Raw genomic sequence first — 15798 nt, forward strand, 5'->3', positions numbered from 1 at the left:
TTTAAATAATGCTTTGTTTGCCAAGACAGCTTTATTTTGCCTTGCTGATATTTGTTCAAGGATGACATTGGTGAATCTTCACCTCTAGAAGACTGAACAATTAGGGCTTGGTTCTCATGCTTTTCCATCTTCCAGGATAAACAAGGACTTCCTTGGTGGCTTGGAATCAGCTATAAAGGAATTGGCCAGTATGATCTGCAAGATAAAGTGAAACCTCGGAAAGTAAGTGTGAATCATTATAGACACATAGGAGAGCTTGAGCTATTCTGGATTTGGAATATTGCTTTAATGGGCACCGAACAGGTTTGGACAAATAACTTTGGTTAGTGAAGCCATGGATTCAGAGAAGGCTCAGGTTAAGTGAAAGATACTTTTTATAACTAATTTATGTACCCTTCACCCAGCAGTTCCACATTTGATCATTTATCCTAAGGGAATCAAGTTATGCACAAAGACTTAACTCTAAGGATGTTGACCCCAACTTCATTTATAAATGCATCCAATTAGATTTCTGTTTTAAGGTCATATGAAGAGGAGGATGATATATGTGTTTTCCAAATTTTATATATTTATCTGTTATGTAAGCATTAAATATTTACTTATATACATAATTATATATAATGTTAAAATATTTTATATAAAGTATATGTATAATATACATATTATTATTAAAGTTATATATAAATTATATATAATTTTATCTATAAAATTATATATAAAATATTATTAAAGATATCATTTAAAGTATGTATATATAATATACATATAATGTACATACATATACACACATACACTTACTGACATTGGATGGATATACAGGTGGATGAATTGTGAAGACATAAGCCAGAGTCTTTGGTGCCAGCTCCTTCTCAGTAATCCAGTTCTGATTGATCTTTTTACTACTGCTGGTGTTTTTACTTATCTCTGGTTCACAATTTTCCACACTAAACACGTCTGCTTTTTTTTTTTTTTTTTAAAGAAAAATAAGTTATGTGCTGTTTATTAAAGGTCACATTCTCTCTCAGGTTTGGGTGTTCCAGACCTAATAAATTACGTTATTTTCAGTGTGAACTGTGGCCGTGATGCTCTTTCTCTTGATCCAAGCACAGGCATACAATCTGTTTCTGCCTATATGAGAATGGATGAGTCCACTTAGACAGCCCCCCGCCCGCCCCAGCCTACTGTGTGGTATAATGACATGAAGGCTTACTCACACTGCCCTGGTTGGTTTTGCCGCCCTCCCTGTGCTTTGCTGGTATCGCCCGGCGTCAGTCACAGCAGTGAAACAGTGACCTGTAATAGCAGACCATGTGTTATCACACCCCGACATCGCAGCCTTGAATAACTACTATCATTTCCATCTGTCTCGTGCTTTAATGTCTATTAGAAAAACAGCCATATTTGTCATGAAGCAGCCTTTGTCATCATACCACTGTGTTCTTCATCTGCTGTGTGGTTTTTCAGGTTTTGTCAATGCTCTCAACCTTCCATTGAGTTAAAAATAATTAAACTCCTCTTTTCTCCCCATTTTACGGTTGGGAAGCTGATGCAGACCACACAGAGAGGTGGCCCAGGGCTCACCCCCTTCTAATGCCAGTTTTGCCCTCCCAGAGCAGACCAGCTGGGCATTGAGGCTTCTCACTGGAAATTCTTGATAAAAATAATAAAGTATCATTTTGCGATTGATATCCATCTATGTGGGGGATGGGAAGGCTACATGCATGTAATCGCGTAATAAAATGATGTCTCTCTAAGCCCTGTGACCAAGATCAAAGTAAGGAATACTTACTTGATTTCCAGGAGGAATATCAATAATGCTGTCTATACTTGAAAATTTGCCTCTAAGAGCAAATTTCAAAGAAATAATGTTAGAAATGATAGGCATGCAAATTTTTTAAAACAATTTTCAAAATCATTTTTATTTATAGTATTTTTTTTTAGCCAAAATGTTATACAAAGCCATTATAAAAACAAATAAAATACAAACTACAGAAACATGTCAGTTATGGGAGGGAGTCCTTCTGCAATGCCCATCCCTTCCCACGGTAACCACGGTTGAAGGAATGACAGTGGTTCATTGAGACTTTGTCAGTGTTTATCCTAAGCTTTCCAGAGAGAGAAATCATTCTAGACACACTATTTCATCCTGTGTCCTATTTCTCCAGGCTACTTTATAAACACATCTCTCCTCACTCGTTCGAAAGCTGCCCAGTATCCATTATGCGGAAAACAGAATTCATTTAACTGATTGGCTTTTGATGGACGTTATGGTTGTTAAGTGGGGGTCCGTGGCGGGGAGAAGGAGCATAATGAATCCCAGTCAATGCATATAACTAATCCCTAGTTTATCTATTTTATAAAACCAGATTATTCCTTATTGTGTTTTCTGGAGGTAGACCTCAACTTATATTAACATTTTTCAGTAATTTATTTCTCCCCTGAATTTTACTTTAAGAAATAGCGTTCAGGAGTCTCACTGGTTTTGCTGAGTCTTGCGTGTCATATATAACTTAAATCGATGCACAAGTCATCTCTTAGCGAATGTGGCTTCATGAAATTGAGAATCCCACAGACTATAAATGCATCCACTAAAGACAAAATAATAGTGAATTGGCGTCTACACAGTATCTTCCTGCAGCAAATTTCCTCTCAGTTGTTTATGACGCATGGTCCTTTTTTTACATTCACAGTTTCATAGGAATTGGTCAATATTGTTTGACATTGATCACGGTCAGGCTTGGTTGTTCATCCCAGAGTTTAGACAAGGGTCAGAAGACACAGTCTTTTTTTTTTTTTTTTTTTTTTTTTTTTTGATTGGCAGAGTTTTCGCTTTCCTTTTCAAGACGTGCCATTCAACTCAAAAAGGACCCAACCGGGCCATCTTGTGTTACTACTGCCTCGTCTTCTCTTTCTTGGTGATCTTAGCAACTGTCCATGCTGTACCACCGCTTATGTCCTCCTCCTCCTTCTGTTAAAATCTGACGATGAATTTTGCTTCCATCAGTTTATTTTTCCATGGCCAAAGAGCCTACGGGTTTAATTGGAGGGAGGATGGTCTACAAGTCACTGCCCTGGCCCACTTGGTCCAAATGAAAGAAGCCGTCATTGAAAGGGCTGTGGGCACTGACTTGTAAAAAGGAGGATCATGCTTCAGCTGTTTGCATGACCTGGGCACACAGCAAGTTACCAGTGGCCGAGCAGGAATGAAGGTCAAGATTGGCCAACCCTGAAACAAAGGCTGAGATGGGAGGCCTTGGAGATGCTCAGCCTCTTGACGTGCTTGTTACACACACCTGCTGGGTTATAATTATGTAGCTTAAAAACAGGCTAGAAGGGGGAAGATTTGCTATTAAGAAGAGAGACTGATCAAAGCCAAAGGCTATTTTGAAAAAAGTGTTCATCCAAGACCCACAAGCCAAAGCTTTCTGTACTTTCCATATGAGGTCTATTAGCTGTAGCCCAGGAATGGTGGGGACGATGTTTCTCGTACCTGCCAGAACTCCCAGCAAGTGCTCTTCGTGTATTTTGGCTCTAAGCCTTTTGCCAGTCATGGGGATGAGGTGTTTTCAGTCTTTGTCTTTGCAGAGCAAGAATTTGGGAAGCAATCCATAGCCTGTCTTTGGTTTCCAGAATCCATTTGCTGTGTGACCTTGGACATGTTGTTTAATCTTTCTTTAAACTCCGTCTCTTCATCTGCACCACGGTCATGCCACCGACGGCCTACGTTGTCTGTAAGAATTACATGAGATAATATTCAGCACTGTGCCCAATACACAGTCATCTCTACGCAGCTGGCTGTTGTTCGCTGGTAGTCATAGAGAAAGACAATTTAAAAAGGTATGAGAAATACTCTTGGTTAGAGAAGGATCCCACATTGCTACAGACTCGGAGCCTTGGTGTTCTTTTTTTTTTTTTTTTCCTTTAAGCCTTGGTGTTCTAAGAGTCCCAGCTCAGATTTTCTGTTTTCAGAGGCTCTTAAGCACTCTGCACGGATTTATTAACTGTAGTGCCCTAAGGCATGAGGCAAATTAAGAGAAATTTAAAATTCTGAGTAACAAACCACAAAAATTCAGAGTATTAAAAATTCAGATCACAAGCAATTTTTTTTTCCTTTTAATTCTCCCTTTATGCATGAAATGTGTCATTGCAAACTCTTATGGAATGTGAAAACATACCGGAACTCAGCTTAATTTAAAACCATAGGACATTCGAACTTAAAAACCGTGAAGTTTTATATTAAAAAAAAAAATGCAAGCTTGTGTTCCTACTAGGTTTTTATTGCTCATTCGGTGTTTCAAGGAAAAATGTCATTTCTTCACAAAGAGGTAGAGAGGGTCAGTGGGTAAGTGAAACCTTGATGTATGTCGTGACTGATTTGTAGCCCTCCAGCAAGTTATTTGACCTGGGAAAATCAGACCCTTTCCAAGTTGGGAGAAGTAAAAAAGGCAGGCCAGCCAAGGTGTCACCGGCAAACCTTAGTGGGATAAAATGCCTTTCAAGATCAGTATCTTGGTGCATTATAACTGCTAACCAAGTCATGTGATGTACATCATCACCTTGGGGCATTTCAGGGTGGGGAAAATGTTCTTAGCCTTCTGTTAACTGATTTTTTTTTTAAACTATTGGAATTCCCAAATGCCTGGAGCCAGACGAATTAAGTCACAAGCACAGGAGTCTTCCTGTTTCCTCGTCCGTCATGAAAGTATAGGGTTGGTTTCATTGAAACTTAGCACTTACTTTTATAAGCTCGGCCATCTTGACATTGCTCACCACTCCTTGTTTTTCCACCACCTGCTGCCCCCTCACCAGGGAGCCCTCACCAGCTTCTAACACTGCTTAAATTCTGGATGAGCGTAGCTGCAGAAGAAGGAGGCACATGGGCTGTCCAGTCACACTTTCTGTTGGTACATAATAAAGTATGGTGTGGAAGAAAAGAATGGAATTAGAGAATGTCAACTGGAGACCGGTCCATCCTGTTTGTAAAGTGTCTAATTAAGCTCCAGCCACACCAATAATCAATCTGATTGTTAAAGCCTTCTGCAGAGTCTGTGGGAGGAGAGCTCAAATCCTACATGGGTTGAAATAAGAAACCAGTCCTGTAGTCCTGCTTACCGGTTGGCTGACCTGGAGCTGTCACTCAGCCTTGCTGGGTCTTTATTTCCTCAGCTTTCGAATTCCAATAATTCTATCTACTCTATCTACCTCAGAGATCATTGTGAGGACCCAGTGGGTTGGTGAATTCTTTTCCCAAGCAGATTTTGTTTTCCTTCCTACCGTATTCTGATTTATGGAACACCATAGATATTTTTCTTCCCCTCCTGTAAGCTCATCTCAAGATTTTAAGCAGTTCTTCTAAGACAAGGAACTCTCAGAGAATCGGTTGGGCATTGGTGAGTCTCCATTTCCATTTCACAACTGGCAAGCAGAAGGAAAGAATTCAAGGCAAGCAGCCTGATTAGTCATAAAGTCTAATTGTAAGGAAGGCTGGGAAGGGTAGTCTTTAGGTGGGTGGCCATGGGCAAAGCCATAACTCAGGGTGTTTGTTACTAAAAGGAAGGAAGGAGAAAAGATCCTGTGGGTGATAAGTAGTTTCTATCACACTGCGTTTGTTTTCTCTGAAGTCTTTTAGGGGGATGGTCAGTGAGAAACTAATGAGTGAGCAAAGAAATAAAACAAGATGATAAATTTTGGATAGCTTCTGGTGGAAACCAAATGGAGGGACAATAATGGGATGGGTATGGAACACCCAGTGGGTTCAGGGAAGGCCATTGAGAAAGGTGACATTTAAGCTGGGTCCTGAAGAGTGAGAAGGAGTCAGGCTGTGAAGAATGGGTTGGTACATTCTAGTCAGAAAAGAGTGTATGCTGAGGGGAAGGAGGTAGGCACATCATAAAACTGAGAAGAGACCGCCAAGCTAGAGCTTAAAGGCTGAGAGTTTTCTCTGTAGAAACAGAAGATGATGTGTGAAGAAGAGGAAGTGGCTGCTGGACAGGCAAAACCATTCAGTTTCATTATTTAATCTACTAGTTTGTATTTGCAGGCATTTGCCAAATGGCTGAATTGTTGACACATACAGGGAAATGAAAGATAGCACGTTAATAGGATTGACTTGTCCAAATGCCAATTTGGACATTTATCTACAATAAGTAGATAAAGCATTGTCAAGAAAAATGTTCTAGGAAGGGACATAAACAGTATAAGCTTGTTGGCTTTGTAGTTAGGACTGAAATTGGTTTGGTTTTAATTCATTCATCCTTAGGGAGCAAATTTCTAACAAGAGAGTACAGTTTTCCCCAGTTTTACAATTTAACAACAACAACAAAAATGTATTGAGCCCATTTACAAGGATCCTGAGCCTAGTACTTTATATTCTTTATTCCATTTAAGGAAAAGAGAAGTCCCTGTCATTAAGGACCTGACAGCCCATCTGGAAAGACAGAAATATATTCAAAGTTAGGGGTTTTCCTGAAATATTTAATAACTGGGCTGGACACCAAGCTGTGAGAAGGGATGCCAGTTGTAAACACCCAAATGAGCCGTGCAGGTGGCCCTCAGCAGCAGGTCGGCCCTGGTCGAACTGAATGTGTGGGGGGAGCGCTCTACTGCAAGTATTAACAGGAAGTCATTAGGTTGGCCCTGGAAGGTTCCAGATTTGGCCACAGTGGCAGTCTGGGAAGATCACATCCCCCTGGATGGTCAGAGTTTTATATTACACATTTCCCGATGACCAGAACTTCATCTGAACTCTTTCTATCTGAACACTCTACGCCGAGTGTTGTACTCCTTGCATTTAAGATGTGATGTTTCATGTATGGAAGGTTATGATATCACGTCTCAAAAGGTAATTTTCGCTACCCAAGTGCATCCCATTTGGGTATAGCATTTTTGTTCGGCTCACCTGACTGTGTTAGCATGGCCTCTTCTAGTCTGTTGGGTGGTGTTCAGTTACTCTGGTGGGTAACATCTGCATTTAGAAAATCGGAAGAACCATTTCCTGTGGGGATTGCCTAACCGAGAAAAATAGGACCCCGGCTTTCATTATTTTGGAGCAAACATTTTATCTTCTACATCAACACACTCCACCTACCAAAGCATAGGTATATCACCAAAATGTATTCTCTGAATCAGGCTTTCTCAGTCTGCACTGTTGACATTTGGGGCCAGATAATTTTGTCCCCAGCATGGCCGGCCTGATAGTAAGTAACGTCCCTGGATTCTGCCCACCAGCTGCCCAGAACACCCATGACCGCCAGAAATGTCTCCAGACACCGCCAAGTGACCCAAGGGTCGTGGATGAGGAGGGAGTGATGTAAATATCGCGAGCTGAGATATTTACCACTAGTGCAAATACAATTTGAGGGTCCCAGAGTCCTTTTCTGCAAATGGCTATTATAACTGCTGGGTTGTTGTTTTGGTTTTTTTTTTTTCCTTGTGAGGTTGATTTGAGAATTATGCCATGTGTTTGTTAAAAGTAACAAATTTTGGGCACCTGGGTGGCTCAGTGGGTTAAGCCTCTGCCTTCGGCTCGGGTCATGATCTCGGGGTCCTGGGATCGAGCCCTGCATCGGGCTCTCTGCTCAGCAGGGAGCCTGCTTCCCCCTCTCTCTCTGCCTGCCTCTCTGCCTACTTGTGATCTCTCTCTGTCAAATAAATAAATAAAATCTTAAAAAAAAAAAAAAGTAACAAATCTCCATTGAGTCCTCTTCCCAGAAGAGTGAGGCAGGATGGTGTGCTTTGTTTAGGTCCTGGGATTTGGGGACCCTGGTTGTGGCTGGTTGTGAATACCAGATCTGCTTCCATTTAGCTTCGGGACCTTGGATGATGTATGTAAACCTCTCTGAGCCTCGGTGGTCTGTCTCACAAAATGAGGCTCTAAGTAGTAACCCCCTATACTGGGGGTTACTCACTCTCAGGCACAGAAGCCTTCGATGGATAGAAGTGGTCAGTCTGACTTTCTAAAAGCCTGTGATCCTGCAAAATTCTGTCTTTGTGGGACTCCAGAAGGCAAAACACATCCACTAGCTTGATCATGAGTACTAACAGTACATTCATCAAGTATAACTTCTTTTAAAATGAAAAAAAGCATAAATCAATAATAGAATGATTTGGTTTTGCTTCCAGTTACAGCAAGGGATCACCAGACGTGAGTCACTGTTTGAGGTACAGTCATACAGTATAGCTGTGACTATCCCAAATGTAGTCATTTCCAGGTGAACTTGCAGTTAAATGATTAACTTATATTATAAGTGCTATTAAAAAAAAAAAAAAAAGAAAAGCCTATGATGATGCCTTCCCCATCCTGGCGTGGTGTTATAGCTTTGGGTGACCCCTAATATTGATTTAAGATTCAAAAAGACAGTTTGATCCTTTCTGTCGGAGGCTTTCCCTCAGTCTTTTATTACCCCAGGAGGTCCCCTCCCCTCACCCCCAGCCTGTGGCAGGTGCACACTCCTCGGCACTGTTGCACATGCCAGGGCACGTTCCTTTTTCTGGGTACCCCAGACAGGAGGGAGCTTGCTACCACGGGTCTCTGTGTGGGCGTGCCCTTGACCCGCCCCTCCCTCCCTCCACTCTGACCTCCGTGATAAAGGAACAGTGAGCAGATTTCCTACCCAGAGGGTGTATCAGGAAACCGCCAATGAAATCAACAGAAATACAGCAGTTTTTACACGGGCTGAAACTCACGGAGTTGGAAACCCGATGTGTCAGTGGAAAGACAGAGGTGGGAACTAGACAGCTCTTTCTACTTCTCTTTCTCCTATTACGTGGCTGTCCTCCATCCTCACAAAGAGATGATATGACATTGGGGACTTGGATGGAGCATCCTTCATAACAGTTACAACTAGCCTTATCACTTACCGAATGTTCGTTCTAAACCAGACACTGGGCTAAGTGCTTCATAAACATAACCTCACTGACCCCCTGCAATAACCATCTGAAACAGGCGTTGCTCCCATTTTGTGGATGAGAATGCTGAGACTCAGAAAAGCTAAGCAACTCCCTTCCACCGCCCCCCAAAAAACAAGTGAGGGAACCAGAATGCAAACCCCTGATACCCTCCACCATCCACACCCCAGCGGCAACAGTCAGCACGAATTAAGTGTCATTCCAGTTCACTTGGGCTATTACAGACACATCTGTGAAATCACATTTTCCATAAACTTGAGATTTCAGGTGAAGAAACGGCTTTGCCTTTTAGACTTGAAGACTCAGTCTCGTACCATTAACTTCTTTTGCAGACCCAGTTGCCATTGAATTACTTCAAATTCCTTAAATAAACCAGAGCCCTTCACCTTTTAAGTAGGGTCTTTTGCTTGCAGGAAGTCTATTTGCTCTCCATGCAGGGACTTGCTGAATGAAGGCAGAAGCGCTAGTATTTCACTTTTGTAAGTGATAAGAGGGGGAGGTGGTGGCTTTCAGAGATCATGTTTCAAGTCCAGCCCTGGTTTTTATGTGTGTGGGAATGGACGCAAAGGAAAACACAGCTGAGCTGCATTGTGGTTCTTCCTGTAGAACCTGTTCATGCCCAGAGTGAGTAAACCCTGGGGTAGAAATGTCTCCCGGAGACAGCCCCCAGTGAAATTTGTGCCTGGATTCAAAGCAACTCATTTCCCAGGAAGTTATCATCGGGATCCACGCTCTGGCCTATTTTAAAAGAATGTGCCTCCCTTCTGGGAAGATCTGCCAGGGAGAACTTTGCCCTCTTTCTCCCTGATCGGAGCGGGGGGAAGGAGCGGAACTGGGGAGGTGTCACTCGCTAGAGCTGCTGATGTCAGTAGCGTGTCAGCCGTGGGAGGCTCTCTTTGTGAAACTGAGTTACACCTAGGTGTCTTATGAAACTCCGTTCAGAGCTCACCGGAGCTGCTCTCTGGGAGAGGGAGGTAGAACGAACCTCGGGGTTTTCCTTCATAATTCTGTCCCATTTTTGGAATCTCTGGATGAAAAGAAATGAAAGCGTCCCGTCTACGGACATTTTAGGAAATGGGTATGTAGCTTTAAGCTTTCACTAGTTAAACTCTTTCCACCTGGGTGATTGTTGTGGTTACACTGACTGCATGTGGACCACGAAGGGCTGTGTCCTTAGCATGTGCGGGTTTCTCTGTGTTTGGGCACTGAGGGTCCACTTGGAATACCTTTGTCTCCCAGTTACGCGTGCACACGGACGTTAAGTTCATGCTGTTCCTTTATGTGAGGTTCACATGTTCATAAAAAGTCTTGGCTCCTGTACTTTGGGACATGGTTGTGCTTTGCAATTAGACAAATCAAATTCTCTCCTGAGATTCTCTGAGCATAATTTCAAACTCCGGCCAAAGTCTACTAATCATCAATAGTGGGACAAGTTCCAAGTTGAGAGGAAAAAGCTGAGGCTCAGGCTAGTACAAGGGGGTTGGGAACAAACCCAGAAAATACAGCAGGGCACTCCGTCTCATGAATGGGCTGCCTTTTACAAATTATTTGATCTTCAAATGCACATTGCTAGCTAACTTCTGTTTCTCCCAACCAATTGGCAAGGGACACCGAGTGCAGCATTAGAATATCAGCGGTGGGAATATGAAAGTCTGTTGACAAAGATTGGAGGCTCTAGCAGAAACCAAGAGGGCAACGGCGTATTTACCCCTGTCCTGGTGCTGGGTTTCTGTTACATTTAGGGGAACTCTTTTAGGTGGGAAACTGGTGTCACAGAGAAGCACCCCTGCTTGGGGTTCCGTTTTACTTTCACTTTGCATTCTTTTGAAATTTCATCCTGTGGTTCTACTGAAACGTCCCTTCGACCATATTTCCATTTAAATATGAAGTCAACATCTTTGATCAGAAGGCATCCATTTACTGGAAACTGCGAGGATTTCCTATTTTTTATTTAGTTGAGTTAGAGGAAAAATAATATGCGTGTTCCCCACACTTGCCTGATTACTGTCAGAAAAAGGAATTGAATGGTTTCAGGTTGTTGGTTTGTAAAAGACGCACCATGTATTCGTGCTTTGCCTTAGTGTACCTTCTTGATTATTTGGCGATTAAGCTGAGTTCCAGATTTAGTAAAAGTCAGCATTAATGGGGCACCTGGGTGGCTCAGTGGGTTAAAGCCTCTGTCTGCATTCTGCTCAGGTCATGATCCCAGGGTCCTGGGATCGAGCCCCACATCGGGCTCTCTGCTCAGCAGGGAGCCTGCTTCCCCCTCTCTCTCTGCCTGCCTCTCTGCCTACTTATGATTTCTGTCAAAGAAATAAATAAAATATTTTTTAAAAATCAGCATTAATTAATGTGGTGCGTCTGTTCTGTGTTCTCAATTTCTTAGTTATTCCAATGGAAACAGCTGGAGAACTTATATTTCCGTGAGAAGAAATTCGCCGTTGAAGTTCACGATCCACGGAGGTGAGGGGGACAGCCTTTTCTTTGTGCGGTCCCAGTGACTATCTCCGTAACAATGCTGCTGGGAACATTCATGTGCCAGGCTTTGTGCGGACATGTTTTCATTTCTCCGGGATAGACCTGGGAGGGGAATTGCTGGGTCAGTGGTAACTCTTTAACCTTTGGAGAAACTGCTACAGTTTTTCCACAGAAGCGCCACCATTTTGCATTCCCACCGACAATGGATCTGGTTCCCTTTTCTCCACATCCTCCCTAACAGTTATCTTGAGTTGTGTTTTGTTGGTTTTTTAATAGTCATCCTGGTGGCATTCAGTGATAGCCCATTTTGGTTTGGATTTGCATTTCCCTCATGACTAACGATGGCTAAGTGTCTTTTCATGTGCTCTTTGGCCACTTGGGTACCTTCTGTAGAGAAATACCTGTTCAGATCCCGTGCTCATTTTTTAATTTGGTATTCCTGGTCACTTCTAAAACAACAGTTGCCAAGTTATAACCACGGATTGAAGTCAGGATTGGAGGCTCTCCGAGCTCGTCAGAGGAATTCATTATCAGTCCCCAGTGTTTGCCTTTCAGATATGTTTATGGATGCTTGGAGGTCAGAGGGATGGGGGAAACAGCTGTGACAAAAAGAGGACCAAGAGATAAGCCAGATTCCTACAAAGAACATTAGTACCCTTCTTCCTCCTTCCCCACAGCATCTGCCTACCCCCCCCAACTCCTTTCACCCTCTCCTCTTCTGACCGTCTCTCCTTCTCTTTTTTTTTTTTTAAGTTTTTTTTTTTAAGATTTTATTTATTTATTTGACAGACAGAGATCACAAGTAGGCAGAGAGGCAGGCAGAGAGAGTGAGGAGGAAGCAGGCTCCCTGCTGAGCAGAGAGCCCGATGCGGGGCTTGATCCCAGGACCCTGAGATCGTGACCTGAGCCGAAGGCAGAGGCTTTAACCCACTGAGTCACCCAGGCGCCCCCGTCTCTCCTTCTCTTATCTGGCACATAAGCAGGACACTGGAACAGTGTCAGACTTGTATATTTGCAGACCATATTATCTGCTCAGCCTCTGATGATGTCAGACCCGCCCAAGCCTACCTAGATCTGAAATGCTCTTTGACCTTGAGGAAGGTGTTGACACTGCCCTCTCAGTTGGGTTATCTTTGATATATGATCACCTTCATTCCTGACCTCTTGTGATGTTCACACATCCTGTGGTTTTTAAGTAGAAGTTTTTAGTATAGCCCCTAATTTGAGTACTTCTTATCATTTGGGGTATGTGTACATGCATTTTTAAACATGCCAGTTTTACCAAAAAAGAGATTATCTAGTTGTAGTGGGTTTCTTCATAAAAGGAGAAGATCAAATCTTGGCTCCTGTCAGCATCAGAGTGTGGCAGCCAGAAAACAATTAAAAAGATACTTCATGGTCACATTCCTCGGTGGGTACCTTTTGTGGTGTGCTGGGCCAGAGGTGAATGAATTGAATATTTTCCTTAATCTTTCAGGATTTCTGTGTCAAGAAGAACCTTTGGGCAAAGTGGCCTCTTCGTGCAAACGTGGTATGCAAATCCTTCCCTCATCAAGTCCATCTGGGTAATGGCAATTAGTCAGCATCAGTTTTACTTGGACCGGAAGCAAAGCAAAGTAAGTCACTGGAGCATTTCTATAGGAACAGACTTCCCTCCCTCATTTGCTTTCTGTTTCAAGATAAGCTTTCTCAGAAAAGGTGCAAGCACGTGGGTTTCTGTTCTTTGAGTTTTTGCTTTTTAAACTTTCTGACCAACTGTTTTAATTTTTCTTACATTTAAAACAGGGGCATTTTGGGGCGCCTGGGTGGCTCAGTGGGTTAAAGCCTCTGCCTTCAGCTCGGGTCATGCTCTCGGGGTCTTGGGATCGAGCCCCGCATCGGGCTCTCTGCTTAGCGGGGATCCTGCTTCCTCCTCTCTCTCTCTCTGCCTGCCTCTCTGCCTACTTGTGATCTCTGTCTGCCAAATAAATAAAAAATAAATAAAATCTTTAAAACAGGGGCATTTTATAGCCTGATCTAGGAGTTGTAAGACGTGCCAACTTTTTGGCACGTGTGTACGTGGACACAGGTGGCGTTCTAAAGTTAATGACTGAACTATATACCATGAGAGAGGGTCATGCATATTTAAACTTTGTCGATGTAAAGCCTAAGTCTTATATTTTTTTTTCTTCTGAAGTGTCACTTGGGCATGTAAAAATTCTCAATCGTCCTCTGTGTTAACATACTTATTCCATCGTAACTTAATCATTTTATTCATTTAAAATAGGTTCAGTTGAATGAATTCTGTTTCCATGTTGTATACCTCTTAGGCAAAAATTCCTTCGGCCAGGAGTTTAGATGATATCGCAATGGATTTGACTGAGACAGGAACACCGAGGGTCTCCAAAATGGTGACACTGGAGGCAAAAAGTCAGTTCATCATGGCGAGCAATGGCAGTTTAATCTCCTCAGGTAACGTTTTTGGAAAGTACCAGTGATCTTTACTTTTCACTTTGGTCATAAACTACTTTGGGGGCTGATAAACCACTTTTAAATGCATTTTAGGCCCATTATTTGGGGGAATGAATAAACCTGTCAAAACCTGCAACATGTAGCATAAACCAAAGTTTTAAGAAGTGGAAGGAAAGTTAAATTATAAAGAGTCAGCTTGTATGAACAACACTAGTTACAAAGATAGTGAACGCCTCAGGATTAACATGAAAGGACATTTTCTCCTCATCTGTTCTATCGAGTTCTTCTCCCAATATTTAGTTTTTGATTCAGACAGTTGTCTAATGCTCTACTTAATATATAGTCAAACGTGACTACAAGCATCAAACCTCACCCCAACCCCACCTCCCAGTGTGACTGCTGCCCTGAAGCCCTTCCTCTGTAGAAACTCTGCAGTCTCTTATCACTGAGTATACCTAACTTCACTCAAATGAATTCTCCCCATCTAAATCCTATTATCAGCTCTTAATGTGAGGCACAGAACGTTCCTTTGCCTCGCTTGCCTGCTTTCTACCAGGACATTCTAAACAACTATCTCCAGGAACATCTTACCTTCTCTCCTGCTCAGAAAAATGAAATTCTTCCTTGGGTGTGTCTGAAACATTAAACATTTTATCATTGCTTCTAAAATGACTGAGCCAAAATACAGAGGGTATATATAATTACCAGGCTGCGTTGGATGCCCAGAAGCATGAGAAAATGTTCTCCAGTTTCCTTTTATTATGTTCGGAAACAAGGAGAAAAGAAATAAATTATTATTTAATAGCAGGCCAACCTTAAAAATTCTTTGTTCTTTAAAAAAGGAAGGAAACATGCCTTGTATAAACCTTCCCTGCCCTCCCTACCAATCCCTCCAGGTTCTCAAGACTCAGAAGTTAGCGAGGAGCAAAAGAGAGAGAAAATCCTGGAGCTCAAGAAGAAGGAAAAGCTCTTGCAGGAAAAGCTCCTGAAAAAAGTTGAGGAGCTTAAGAAGATCTGTTTGCGGGAGGCTGTGAGTGTCTTCTGCTTTTGGGGGGACTCATCACACTGTGTCTGACAATCTGGCAGGTGTCACTTACCCCCTCTCGGTTCTGTCCTGTTTTATAGGAGCTCACCGGCAAAATGCCAAAGGAATATCCCCTGAACGTAGGTGAGAAACCGCCTCAGGTCAGAAGACGTGTAGGCACCGCATTCAAATTGGACGGCAGCCTGCTGGCGAGTGAAGAGGTAGGAGCACCAACGCTGAGCAGTTCTATTAACAACAGGACAGAAAAGCAGCCGGCTGAACGCGGCTGACTTGTCCCTTTGGTTTTTGAGTCCCTGCTGAACCTTGCTATCTTGCCACTTGAAAGTGATGTAGTAGACCAAACTGAATTCTTCCTTTCATGCACAGTCCAATTACGGTTGAGTTCTTTCTCACTACTTTACTCCTCCCAGGCATAGAGAACGTTAAACAAACCCCAAATGTTTATAAACTGAGAACCTTGACCGTAAGAATGAAGAACTCCAGCATTAGACGCTTCCACGTAAAACAGAGAAACCTTTGACAAATACGTTTGCCCTTTCTGGTGTGTCATTTTTCAGATCTCAGTTCCTCATCCATAAAATGAGGGTCATCCTCGTTCTTCCTGCTAACGGATACAGGGTGTCATAAATGACATAATACACGGGCAGCATTCAGGTATAATAAAGTTCTAGTATAGGGTGAACTTTTTCATTTGCGTATCATCAGATCGTAGGGCCCTACTCCTGTTTCTTACCCAGATTTAGCCATCATGGCTGTAGAAAATGATAGCAGTTTCCATCCATAGTAGAGTGAGCTTTGCAAATTTTTAAAAAGCTGTCTTTACTTACTTTAGAGAGAGCACCTGCATGAGCAGGGGAAGGGGCAGAGAGACAGGGAGAGAATCTCATACAGACTCCTCGCTGAGCACGGAGCCCGAC

General features: G+C 42.6%; 1 protein-coding gene across 7 annotated transcripts in view; it reads left to right on the forward strand.

The window, feature by feature from the left end:
- FRMD4B (FERM domain containing 4B) overlaps positions 1 to 15798 on the forward strand; it is a 332329-nt gene that overhangs the window by 296164 nt on the left and 20367 nt on the right. For all 7 annotated transcript variants that reach the window (XM_047747015.1, XM_047747034.1, XM_047746993.1 and 4 more), the window contains 6 exons: positions 136 to 222; positions 11294 to 11370; positions 12863 to 13001; positions 13695 to 13836; positions 14733 to 14866; positions 14962 to 15081. In XM_047747015.1, the coding sequence (XP_047602971.1) occupies positions 136 to 222; positions 11294 to 11370; positions 12863 to 13001; positions 13695 to 13836; positions 14733 to 14866; positions 14962 to 15081 (699 nt within the window). The remainder of the gene's footprint in view (positions 1 to 135; positions 223 to 11293; positions 11371 to 12862; positions 13002 to 13694; positions 13837 to 14732; positions 14867 to 14961; positions 15082 to 15798) is intronic.

The sequence above is a fragment of the Lutra lutra genome, chromosome 1 (assembly GCF_902655055.1).
Source record: "Lutra lutra chromosome 1, mLutLut1.2, whole genome shotgun sequence".
NCBI lineage: Eukaryota > Metazoa > Chordata > Mammalia > Carnivora > Mustelidae > Lutra > Lutra lutra.